General features: G+C 59.3%; 1 protein-coding gene across 2 annotated transcripts; it reads right to left on the bottom strand.

Moving 5' to 3' along the window:
• Nucleotides 1-367: 367 nt before the first annotated feature.
• Nucleotides 368-4,091, bottom strand: PTGDR (prostaglandin D2 receptor). 2 transcript variants are annotated; one of them, XM_037396106.1, is made up of 2 exons: nucleotides 3,173-4,091; nucleotides 368-873 (listed from the first exon to the last, which is right to left on the bottom strand). In XM_037396106.1, the coding sequence occupies exons 1-2, from the start codon at nucleotides 3,986-3,988 to the stop codon at nucleotides 391-393; spliced, it is 1,299 nt and encodes a 432-aa protein (XP_037252003.1). In that variant the 5' UTR covers nucleotides 3,989-4,091; the 3' UTR covers nucleotides 368-390. The 2 variants fall into 2 exon arrangements, with proteins under 2 accessions (XP_037252003.1, XP_037252004.1); XM_037396107.1 differs by having other exon boundaries at nucleotides 644-1,019.
• Between the last annotated feature and the right edge of the window lie 8,588 nt (nucleotides 4,092-12,679).

The raw sequence follows: 12,679 nt of genomic DNA on the forward strand, positions 1-12,679 counted from the left end.
GTAGCTATCTGAGTAACACAAATGCAACATTAGCACTTGGAGGAATCAATTTTCAAGAGAAAAGCAAGCCACGGCAGAGAAACCACAGCTCTGCTCAGGGAATATGGGGTTGGGGAGGGACGATGTGCATCCCAGGGAGGGATAACGGGTGTCCTGGGGAGGGATGATGTGTGTCCCAGGGAGAGAGGGAGGGACACTGCCTGCCCTCCAGCTCCTTGGTGCAGCCATGAGCTGCTGCTGAAGTTTCTGAGTCTTCACACCTCCAAAGTATCCCCTCACACCCCCCTCACCCATTCTGGGGACACCCCAAACCAGTCCCACATAACCTCCCTTGGTGTAGAAGGGGATCATGCACAGGACAAGGTGATAGAGCAGGGCTCCGAACCACTTTTATTTGATGGACACACACACCCACCCCCTCTCCGCCCTGTGCGTCCCCACTGCCCTGAAGCCACACGCCAAAACCCTCCTGCTTTCCTGGAGCCGGGTGCTCCCCAAACCCTCCACAAAGTGCTGCTGCTCAGAAATATTCACAGGTATCCAGGAACCCCCACAAGGTTCCTCTCTGGGGTGAAACGCAGCCTGGGGAGGGTGCAGAAACACTTCACGCCTTCCCCTCACTGCAAGCCGGACGCCATCCCTGCCTGCGCCAGCCCCATGCTGCCTCAGGATGCTCCGGGGCAGGGGTACAGGGCCGAAGGCTTGCTCCTCGTCCTCACCAGCAGGTGCCAGCTTCTGCAAGACCCACAGGTTCAGGGGAAGCCAAGCTGTGGGGTGTCTGTCCTGCGCCAGCCCAGGGGACAGAACTGGCCGTCCTCCCCCGGGACAGGTCCCTTCAGGGTGGCTTTCCGGGAATTTAGCCTCCGGCAAACCCTGCGGACAAACATGCGGAAGACGGAGGTGCGGAAGATGATGAAGACCCAGGGGTCCACGATGGAGTTCACGGAGAGGAACCGCAGGGCACTGAGGTCAGCATTCTCATTGATATCAGCAGCAAAAGCCCCCATATATGCTCGGATCTGTCAAAACCCCAAAGAAATAGGGAAAAATGAAGAAAGATCTCACTACAGTGGTAAAGTTGAGAGTAAGGAGATTCCCCTGGGGGTAGGAAAAGAAGTTTTAAACCCTCGATATCCTTATGCATCAAATCAGCACATGTTGTGTGTTGCAAGTCCTGAAACTGGGAGCTGGGGCTATGCCACAGACAGTGGTGGCATAAGGGCACCATGTCCCCATCAGGGCCAGGAGGTCAGAGCTGAAGAGGTGTCCCTGGTGACTGGGGTAGTTTCATAGACAAAGGAAGCACGCAGGCTCCGCAGGAGGGTGCAACTCTGCTCCCAAGGCTGGGGCACCCCACTTGCGTTGTCCTCCACCCCACGATGGGTATCAGACTAGGCATCCACTGGGTAACTCAGCTGGAGGGCTGCCAGGTGGGGGCCCTTGCTGGGTTAAGGTCCTTCCTCCACCTCCACATCCAGCCCCAAACCCTGCTTCTTTGAGGACCACAGGGCTTTCACTGGGGTTATTACAAAACCACTCGCGCCAGGGCTACTGGTGACTGGTGCATCACAATATGGGCTCCCAGGATGTGATAGAGGGGATGGGGAGCGGAGGTGGAAGTTGTCGCCTAGGGCAGTGGCAGCACCTGCACCCTCATCCTGATTTTGGGATAGCCCCCTTTGCAGCATGAGCTTTGCCTACAGAGGCTAACGGCAAGGTGATGCTGCAGGATCCAGCCCAGGGACATGGGACACTGAGGGAGGGGGCCACTTAGGGTTCTGTCACATTGGGGGTCTCCCCCCCCCCCACTCCACCAGCGGGACCCCCACCCCCGGGGAAGAAGTGGAAGGATTTCAGGGAGGATTTCCCCTAGGTTGGGAAAGCCAGTGTGGTTGGGAGCTGGATCCACCCAGCACCTCCGGGACTGGCGGGGGTGTGTGTGTGTGGGAATGGGTGGGTTATGGAAAGCTCTAGCGCAATGAACGAATCTCCCTAGGAACAGGAGCTGGGGGAGGGGCACAGTTATTACAAGGGGCTAAAGCAATAAACTTACCCCCCCATCACCTTCAACACCTCTGGGGCAACCACCGTGTGTGTGGGGGGGTTATTCCAATGGGATTAAAGCAATGAACAGACCCCTGGGATGGGGTGGGGGACACTCAGATGGGGCCAAAGTAATTACCCAGCCCTTCCCCTGGCAGCTCTCAGATAGAGTGATGGTGATGGGGGGGGGAATATTCCATGAGGTTTAAAGCAGTGAACTAACACTTGGGGTCATGATGCTGGTGGTGGGTATTCTGGGAGGGGGCAACACAGTGATACAACCCTTCCTGGGATGGGGTGGTGGTGATGGAGGGGGAGCAGGTATTCCATGGAGGTTTAACCAACCCCCGGGACAGGGTAGTGGTGTGGTTATTCCAGCGGGATTAGCGCAATGAATTAACCCCCCATCCTGGGACTGGGTGGTACTGCTAGGGTTATTCCATGGGGATTAAAGCAACAGCCAGACCCCTGGGACAGGGTAGGGGACACTCAGAGAGGACCAAAGTAACTCTCTGACACCCCCCCTCCGCGACACCCCTGGCACAGAGTAGTGGTAATGGGGGATCATTCGGGCCGGGGGGGGGGGGGGGCGGGCATTAAAGTTATAAATTAACTGCTGGAGATGTGGTGCGGGTGGTGGCTATTGAGGGGGCAACCTGGCAGAATGGGATGGGGGGCGGGGGGGGGGAGGTTAAAGCAATAACCTGACCCTCAGGGTCAGGGTGGTATGGTGGGTTATTCAGGGGGGACTAAAGCAATGAAACCCCCACTCCTAACACCTCTGGGAGTGAGTGGTGGTGCCAGAGTTTTTTCCAAGGGGCCAAAGCAACAACCTGGCCCCCCAGGACTGTGTGGTGGTGATGTGGGGGTTATGCCAAGGGGGTTTAGGCAATGACCTGAGCCCCACGGACAGGGTGAGGGACTATTCAGAGAGGACCAAAGCAACAATCCAACCTCCTTGGGAGGCAGGGGGAGTGTGTGGAGGTTAATGCAATGACAGACCCATGGGGATGGGGTGGTGGGTATTCGGGGGGGGGGAGGGGGGGGGGCAAAGCAACCACCCGAGCTCCCGGGGGCAGGGGGCATTGTGGGTTCTGTTCCGGGCAAGGGAGCCAGTAGGAGTACTCACGATGAGCGGCAGGGAGCAGATGGTGAAGAGGACGGTCATGAGCCCCAGCAGGATGAGGTGGTCGAGCTCTTCCATATGCGGGGCAGCGGTGGCAGCGGGCCCACGGTGGGGCTGCCGCCGTGCCATGCTGTAGAGGTGCCGCATGCTGCTCACGTTGCAGGCACCGATGGCCAGCACCAACAGGCCCATCAAGCTGGCATAGAGGACGGGGAAGCTGAGGTGGCGCGGCCCGCCACCGGCCATACGGATGAAGCACCACGTGCCGGGGCAATACTGCATGGGCACCCCGAAGCCCAGTAGTGGCAGGGCGCAGAAAAGGGCGCAGAGCCCTGCCGCCACCGGCCCCAGTGTGGCACCCAGCCGCCGGGTGAAGTGCCGTCGGTAGAAGTAGGGATGCCCCAGGGAGAGCCAACACTCCAGCGCCATGGCCAGCAGCAGCAGGGTGGGGGCCAGCCCGAAGAAGGCCATGAGGAAGGCGAAGAGCTGGCAGAGGACGCCCGGCTCGCCCTCGCTGCGCCCGCCCGGCCCCAGCTCGCTGAGGCTGCGGTTGTAGGCGTAGGCTGCCAGCACGATGGGGCTGAGCAGGCACTTGCCCAGCAGGTCGGTGACTGCCAGCCCGCTCACCAGCACGTAGAAAGCGGAGACCCGCGGCGGGCGGCCGCCGGGGGACCGGGAGCGGCGCCGGTGCTGGCCCAGCAGCAGTAAGGCCAGCACGTTGCCCAACAGCCCGGCGGCAAACAGCACCGAGCTGGGCACCGCCGACTGCCCTCCCTCGATGTACCGGCTGCTACGGCACCGGTAACCCTCCGTCTCCATCGGGATAGTCCCGCAAGGGGCTGAGCCGCACCGGGTTGGGACAGCCCGTAGCCTACCGGGACGCACCGCACCGGGCTGCGCCGCGGCTGCCGGCGGCGACTGGCCCCGGTGGGGCGGAGGGGGGAGGGAGCGGGGAGGCGGGGCGGCACGGCCGGGTACGGCCCCCGGGGCGGCCCCTTCCCGCTGCCCGGCCCGCCCCGGCCCGGCGGGGGGCGGCTGGGGGCCGGGGGGACCCGCTACAACCCCCCCGCGGCGAGCCGCGGCGGCGGGCGGGGGCGAGCCCCGGGGGCTGAGCCCGGGGAGGGTCCGGAGAAGTGGGTGGCAGCTGGGTGCGTGGGCAGGGGGGTTGTGGGGCGCAGAACGGGGGCAGGGGACCTGGGGTATGGGGGGGGGGATACGGCAGAGTCGCGGGGGGGTCACAGGCAAAAGGGTCGGGGCTGAGGCCCTGGGGGGGGGGGGGGGCTGGAACCAGTATGCTGAGCCCCCAGGGCTGGCTGCCGGTAAGGGAGTTGGGGGCAAGCCCGCGGCAGGGGTCCGGGGGGGAGGTGTGTTGGGTCTGAGTGGGGTGATGGGGTGGAGGGCTGGGGCCAAGGCCAGCTGCTGCACTGGGGCAAGTAAGGCAGGGAATGGACAGAGTTACCCCAGGGGCATTTCACTGCTGGGTGCCATCTCCTGCCCAGCGCCCCCTGCGCTCCCAGGGAGCCCTTTGCCCCATGCCCTCGCTCCTCGGGGTGCCCTCCCTCTGTACATCCCGGGAGACGTGCAGCGCTGAGCCTTCAACCCAGACAGGCACCGCTTCTACCTGCGCCCCATCCCTCATGCTGGCCGTGTGGCCATGCTGCTGCCAAGCCCCCTGTTACAGGGCTCCTGGCCCCTCCGTGCCCGTGTCAGTGCTCCACTAGTCCAGATGGAAACTCCAGGAGAACCCCCAAAGCTTCTTCCAGGAAAAGAAGTGGCTTTTCTAGCCACAGAAATGCCACGGCATAATGCATACCATGGCTTGTGGGGTACATTTGATGATGAATAAGCATGAAACTGTAGTTATCTGCTTTCTGGCCCCTGTTTGCCGCTCTGGATGAGTGTACGTGAAGCACAGGAAAGTATCAAGATGACAGGAGGGGTGGGAGAGGAGGTCTGAGGGGCCAGACATCATCCCTGGCATGTTTTAGTGATGGACTGTATGGTTCATGCTGCATGAAGCATGCTGGTGACTTCTCTGGCAGAGAGGGCAGGGGCCATTTGTGGCTGGTGCTGTGAGGCGAGGGTCCCGGTTCTGGAAGAAATTGAGATAAAACTCGGTGCAGGCTGGGGCTGGTACCCGTGCTGCGTTGAAGTGCTGCCCTCGCTAGGGCTGAACGCGAACCCAGCGGCTGCTGCCTGCCTGGGGCCCAGGGGAGAAGAAATCCAGCCTGCCTGGGGAAGCAATCCGACCGCTATCCTCCCAGCCAGCAGCTCCGAAACACAGCCCCAGCACCTTTAGCAAGCCCAGCACCTGTTGTCAACTCCCTGTGGATGAGGAGCTGGGGAGGGCAAGCCGGTGGGTAGCCAGGCCCCCGGTGAGTGTACTCTTCAGAGCACGCAGCAGCTCTTTTTGGGGTGATCCTGGCAGCGTGGGATCCCTCAGGTTTTTCCCCAGGTTGAAGATTGGGAAGGAGAGCCCAGCAGCTCCAGAGGGCTGGATCAGCTAGCGTGTCCTGTGTGTCTGTCCCGGCCCCTGGGGCAATTGGTGCCAGCCCTGCTGCAGTGCTACAAACACCGGGGAGGATGGTCCTCGCCCCAGGCTGGGCCTTGCGCATGGGCAGAGCATCCCCACTCCTTCTTGCTCAGAGCGGAAATCTGCCATCTTAAACCAAAAACCCACGCCAGGCAAGCTGCCTTCGCCCGCAGGAGCTGCCTCTCCAAGTGAAACGCCTGGGCTTTGCTTTCCTTCCTGCACTGAGGGTGCTGGGGGATGCTGTTCCCCTTCACCCGGGCACAGCAGGTCCCAGGGACTTGCTGCCAGCTGGGTGGTGACACTGCACACTCCCGCAAAGGCCATGTCACTGCCAGTCTGCTCTGATGGGGAAGAGACCCAGTGCTGGGCTTCCCCAGAACTACTGAGAAGTCCCTCGACAGATACCACCAGCCTGTTGAACAAAGCCAGAAGGCCAAATTCAGCAGAAATAGGTTGCTGAGGGAGAGGAGGAGGAGGAACCATGATGAAATCCAGCCCTTTTTGGGGGTGGGAGCTGCCCCTGGATGCACCAAAGACCAGGGGATGCTGCTCGGTACTGGGGTGATGAGGAAAGCCTGGGATGGAGAAGGCTTTTGGGGACTATCTCCTGCTCCAACCATGCCTCTGAGGCGCTGGGTGTGGGAGGCAGCCACCCAGTGCAGCTGTGGCTGGGGTGACAGAGCAGCCAGGCAGGAGGATGCTTTTCCCCCTGGTCTCAGCTCTTCTCCCCCACTGCTGGAAGGTCTGAGGCTGAGCATGGCTGGCCACGGTAACTGTCCTTCTCTGTGGAGGGGGATCCAGCCCCCAGCACCATGGAGCCAGGCTCGGGACCGGGGTGGGTGTGAAGCCGGGAGCGTAACCGCAGACTCGTCTCCCTCCTTCGTCTCCCCTGGGAGAGAAACCAGCGTGGGCAGCCAGATGCACCGAGTCCCTGTTTAGCTATTCTTTTTGTTCATTTGCATAAATTGCAGCTTTTTTTGGGGGCGGGGGGACGGGGACAATTTTGAGAAAGTCTCATCACCCCGTATGACGAATCTCTTCTGTTCGTCACACTTCCGACGTGACCCTCTTCTTGCCGGTCACATTCCTGGCGGAGAGGGGGAAAAAAAAGCCCAGGCATCAAAATAACCCAAAGCAGAAGAAAAAGCAGCACGCCACAAAACCCAGAAGACAAATGAGGAGCTGGAAAAACTTGAAACATCCGCAAGGAATTTCAGGGGTTTTTTTTCCAAAACTCTTGCTGACCCCATACGCCTTGTCCTTGCCAGCCGGGTAGCGGCGAGGGGTGGCAAGCGAGTGCCTGCTCCGCTGCCGTGCCATGTTATTGCCAAGCTCAGCTTCCCCCAACTAGCTGCTGCTGCCCAGAGAAGCCTTGTCTGCCTGCTCTTCATCAGCGGCACGGCTCTGGGTAGCCGTACAGCGATTTTCTCGCCTTCCTCAAGCTCAGCACTCTCTTTGGAAGTGTTTGTAGCAGTGTCTGAATAACCTAATTTAGAGCCCGTTAGGCGGGGAGGGTTTTGGCCGGCAGCACGGTGCTGGGGAGCTGGATGGAAGGATGTGGCTGGCCGGGATCCTGCTGGATATTCACATGTCAAACAAACAAGGCTGAGAGTGCCCTGCAGAGAAGAGCCACCCTCCTCCCTGCCCAGGAGCGCTCAGTCACCGCGGGCTGGTGCTTCCTCACCCATCCCAGCCCCACTCTCCTTCCCAGGGACCCCAGTTCCCCAAGGGATGGGAGCAGAGCACCACCCTCCCCTCCCCAGTATCCTCTCCCATTCCTGCTTCTTCCCCAGCTCTGGTTTCCCCAGACTAAAACACCCACCAGGCTTTCAGCCTTTCACTTCTTCCAGGTGGTGGGATTTTGCGGGGTCACAGCTCCCCAGCATGGGCAGGTGGGTGCTCTCATGGCCCAAATGATGCAGTGACATGTTGGGGAGGCACCCAGTGTCCTGCACCTGGGGGGGGGGTGGGGCATGGGGATGGGGAGCACCCAGGCTGGTGACAGCCTGGTGCTTTTCCTCCAAGGGTGGTGGGTTTTCTTTGCCAGGAAGCTGCGCTGAGCATCTTAAACATGCCCAGACACCCTGGTTTAAAGTGGTCATTAGAGGCAGAAGTGGCAGCTGATGCAGCCCAGCACCTGGCAGGGCTGGTCCCTGTGTCCCCTCATCCTGACCACGGTGGTGTCCCCAAGAGAGGGGAGTTTTGAGGGACTGCTCAGATGCTCGGTCCCTCAGAGCTGGGAACGCAGACCTGCTCTGAGTCATTGGGTGACCCAGGCAGGAGAAAACCCTGCCGATTGTTTCCAGCTGTGTTATTGCAGCACTGCTCACCCCAGAGCGCTCAGCCAGATGAGAAAATAGCCCAAGCCAGCCGGGAAATCTGCTGAAAGGTGCGGGCAGCAGCCAGCTCCGGCCGTGGGGGGCAGCGGGTCCAGGGGCTGCAGCCACCCCCTCCCGCTGCGTTTTGGGGAGCTGCCGGCATCTCCACTGTGGCCGCATCCTGTCAAATCCGCCAAAGGGGAAAACAAGGGGGAAAAGAAAGCAGCTGCGGGGTGGGAAGGCGTTGGGCAAGGAGGGGACGGTGGAGCAATGTTTCCCCAATTGCACAAGCCCTGAAAGCCCGGGGCAGGGTTTGGCCCAGCTGCGGGATGACCGGAACGAGCAAGGAAAGTGTTTTTTGCTCGGTGGCGTTTCCAGCACGAGCAGGGTGAGGAGTGGGGTGGCTGCTCCCTGCGCCCCCCGCGTCGCTTCCCCGGGGCAGGGGTGGGAGTGGGGGTGAGCACCGGGGTATGGGAGGGGGCTGGGGCCAGGGCAGAGTGTCCCCTGGGCCCCCAAGTGACAGCAAGAGGGAAGGGCCCCCGCCAGGGCCAGGGAGGAAGGGTGGGCTGAGTAGGGGAGAGGGGCTGGGGGCTGGGGAGCTGCTGAAGGGAGGGAGGAAGTGACAGGAAGGAGGGGGAAAAGGGAAGGAGGGAGGGAGGGAGGAGGGAAAAAAGGAAGGAAGGAAAGAAACGAAGGAAGGGAGGGAGCAAGAAAGGAAGGAAAGAGTAGAGGCTGGGAGGGAAAAAGGGACAGAGGGAAGAAGAAGAGGGAGGGAGGAAGGGAAGGAGGGCAGGAGGATGGAAGGGAGGAGGGAGAGAGTGGGAGGGAGGAAGGAAGGAAAGAAGCAAGGAAGGAAGGAAGAGAGGAAGGAAGGAAAGAAAGAAGAGAGGCTGCAAGGGAGGAAGGGACAGAGGAAGGAAGCGAGGAAGGAAGGGAAGGGAGAGAGGAAGGAGGGAAGGAAGGAAAGAAGGAAAGAAGAGAGGTTGGGAGGAAGGCAGGAAGGAAGGAAGGAAAGAAGGAAATAAGAGATGTTGGGAGGGAGGAAGGAAAGAAGGAAAGAAGAGAGGTTGGAAGGGAGGAAAGGACAGAGGAAGGAAGGGAGGGAGAGAGGAGAAAGGAAGGGAGGGAGGAAGGAAGGAAGAGAGTATGGGAGGGAGGAATGAAGGGAAGGATGATGGGAGGAAGGAAAGGAGGGAGGGAGGAAAGAAGGAATGGAGAGGGATTGGGAGGGAGGAAGGGGCAGAGGAAGGAAGGAAAGGGAGGGAGGAAAAGAGTGTGGGAGGGAGGAAGGGAGGGAAAGAAGGAAGGGAGGGAGGGAGGAAGAAGCAAGGAAGGGACAGAAGAAGGAAGGAGAGGGAGGGAAGGAGGAAGCAGGGAAGGGCAGGAAGGAGGCTCCTGCAGTGTGTGTCTGTGAGTGTGTGAGGTTTTGGGTCCTGATGTGTGAGTGCCCACCCAGCCATGCCACTGGGGGGGGGGGGGGGGGAGGTGTGGGTGCCCTGCTGTGGGCCCTGGGTGCTGGCCCAGCTCCCATCCTTTCCCCTCCCCTCGCAGGCACCCAGACCCACACCACCACAGGGGAACAATCCGGCCATAACATTTATCTTCCTATCTTCCTCTCTCTTTTTTTATTTTTTTTTTCCTGCTTTTAATCAGGGCTGTTTCACTGGCGCTGCTCCTGGGGCAGGGGCTGAGCCTGGCCTGGGCTCAGCAAAGGGTTTGCTTAGCTCAGAGATGGTCCCAGCTGCTGCAGAGGGGTGAGGACCATCACCCTGGGAGCTGCATCCATGGACAAGTTATTCTGCAGCTGCAGCACCTTTGGTGCAGTGTCCCGGGATAAACCCCTCAACCCTTGTCTGAGCTGCATGTTCCCCTCTCCCTGGAGCCCCCAGGCCAGAGGCAAGCCCCTGCACCCACCGGAGTATCCCAGCTGCTGCGGGAAAGGGATCCACATCCTGGGTGAAAATGAATCCACGTCATGGCAAAAGCACCTGAGAAGCGCAAGCAAAGTGAGACAGCACTCAGCTGGGTTAGACCTGCTGCAGAGCAGCCCATACCTCCGTGGGGAAAAATCCTGGGGGATTTTGAAGCTGACTTTAGGGAAAGTGAAATGAAAAAAAACCAAACCAAAACCAAAATCAAAACCAAACCAAAAAAAAACACCCAGGAAAGGCAAAAAAAAAAAAAAAGGGATTAAATTAAAGCAGCCTGGCTTACTCCTTTAGGCACAGAGGCTGGTCAAGCCTACACATCAAGGCTTACATCCCTCTGAAACTCGGTGGGTCTAAGAGCTCCGCTGTCCTGAGGAACAGGCTGGGTGGAGAAGGCAGCTCCCAAATGTGCTGCCCATGTGTCTCGCTATTTCCCATTGAATTTTAGACTAACCCAAGCACTCTGTCCCCATTTAGTTGGATCGCTCAGCCCTAAAATCCCTTTTAGCATGAAACGCCTGTGGGTCTGCATCAGTCTTCAATTTAACGAACAAATCCTATCGCCTCCGGTTCGAGCTGGCCCGTCTGCTGCCGGGGGCCGGCGTGACCTCGGCACTGCTGGGTGCTTTTATTTCGGTCACCAGTTTGATCACAGCAGATGGAAGGGACACGTGTCGAGGGGAGAATAACCTCTTCACCCAGCTCGGAGAGGCTCCATGGGACAAAGGCTGGCGGGAGAGCCGGAGCCAGGAAAATGTGGCTAAAAGCATATTTGCTCGGAGAGGCTGTCAGGGGGAGACAAAGGCAGGAAGCAGATAAACGCAGGGAACGAGGCTAATTGCTGGGATTAGTCACCCCGGAGCATTCGGGTGCTGCAGGGGTCAGGGCAGGAGGCCCGAGGAGGTCAGGCGAGGAGAGATGAGCTGGAGAGAGGTTTTGGGGAGAGCTTTGGATTTGTTAGAGCCGTGGGGAGGGCTGGTTGGGTGAAGAGCAAGGGGTGACCAGGGCCTGGAGCCCATCTTTGACAATGCTATAGGGTAAGACATGGGATCCCAGCTCCCCTGGAGTCCCTGGCCACCCCCAGCTAGGGAGAAGCTGGGCAGATCCCAGGGGCACCTAATCCATACAGCAAATAAAGCCTAATTCTGCAGAGGAGTCTTGATTCAGGGTATAAACCCAAGCAAGTGTCTCAAAGATGCATCAGCTCAGCCCAGTGCGTGCCAGGGGGCCAGAGCCCTGGGATGGGGATGGGGCAGGACCAGGCCTGCTGCACAGGTGTGATGGGGAGAGGCAATCTGTATCCACTGTGCTTCGTGCTGCAGGGAAAAACACAAGATTCCCTCCCTGGAAACACAGGGCATGGGCTGATTTTATCTTTGCTGTGAACACACTCCCTCCCTGCTGCCCCAGCAGATGCTCCCAGCCCCAGCAGAAACCCATCCGGGCAGCTCTCCCTGGCAGCTGAAATCCCCTCTGCCAGGGAGTTTGCTGGATCCCAGACCAAATAAGGAACTTGTGGCTAATCTTGGGCGAACGGTGCGCAGGAATCAGTCAGCGTCAGGCACACTGGCGAGCGCCCTGTGAGCTCTGCGCCCAGCTCCCGGCACGCTGGCAGCACGGCAGGCTCGCAGGGCTCGGCACATTCGTCCGGCAGCTGTAGTACCGAAACCAGCTTTAAAGCAGTATCTAGAGAGAGAAAGGAAGGAAGGAGAGCCCCAGTGATTAAAAAAAAGCAAAACAACAGCTTTTCTTTACCTTTATTTCTTAAAATACATTCTAGAAACTGGAGCAATCCTTTGGGCTGGGGCTCAGATGCCTTGGGAAGCTTTTTCACGCAGGAGCGACGTTTCCATCCTGTGAGCCTCTGTCTCCCTGGGGTGCTGGAAGATCCGAGCTCCACTACCTTTCCAGCTGGGAGGACTCAGCACTTTCTATCTTGCCTTTTAGAGTAGCAGCTGAATTATTTCTCCTTTCCATGCACTGAGCCACTTCCACACACTTCTGCTCTGGCCGAGTTGCCCAGGGCCAAGAAACTCTCCTCTTTCTATACAAAGCTTGGGTTTCCATATTATGGACCTGTCTGTGATCTAACACCCTGTCTTCCTAGCTCTCCGTAAGGACAACCTTTCTCCCAGAACGTTTGACATCCTGAGCAGAAAGTTCTGTGCTGGGTCACAGCTGGAGTGTGTGGGATGGACCCTGCGTATGGAAATCATCCGCAGCGTGGGTGGACACCCTCCAGGAGCTGCAGGCTGCAGAGCTCCTGCCAGAAACCCTGGGTGCAAGCGGGTGGCTTGGGATTGCTGGGTGGCCGGTGGGTTCTCTTGCTGCTTGGAGCTGATGACCTCCAGACCCACCTAAGCAACATGCGCATCCTTGAAGAGGCACCTGAGCAAGTCTTGATGTACCTTCTGGTCCTCCAGACCCACCAGGGAAGGGTGTCCCTGTGTGCGGGAGCGGTGGGTCAGGGTGAGAAAGTGCTGAGTCATGGGGCGAAGCCGATCCAAAGAAGTGAGACCAAAGTTAATGAGAATCGCTCCCAAAAATGGAAATGTTGAGAGCTGGGTACTGTGCTGGTGGGAATCTGCCCCGCTGCTGCAGCTTCCCTGCTGTCAGCGCCCGGCGGGATTCTCCCAGGAAAGGAGATGGTCCCAGAGAAGGCAGCAAGCCCAGCCAGGAGCTACGGTCCCATGGATGGAGCCACCAGGAGAGATACCTCGATACGGCCTGA

Source organism: Falco rusticolus, chromosome 7 (genome assembly GCF_015220075.1).
Source record: "Falco rusticolus isolate bFalRus1 chromosome 7, bFalRus1.pri, whole genome shotgun sequence".
NCBI classification, from domain to species: domain Eukaryota; kingdom Metazoa; phylum Chordata; class Aves; order Falconiformes; family Falconidae; genus Falco; species Falco rusticolus.

What these genes read in the sequence shown, in the direction of transcription:
- PTGDR (XM_037396106.1), bottom strand. Translation starts at nt 3,988, where the DNA reads ATGGAGACGGAGGGTTACCGGTGCCGTAGCAGCCGGTACATCGAGGGA. An exon ending in TCTGCTCCCTGCCGCTCATC is followed by an intron (nt 874 to 3,172) that starts GTGAGTACTCCT and finishes GTTTGTCCGCAG; the next exon opens with GGTTTGCCGGAGGCTAAATT.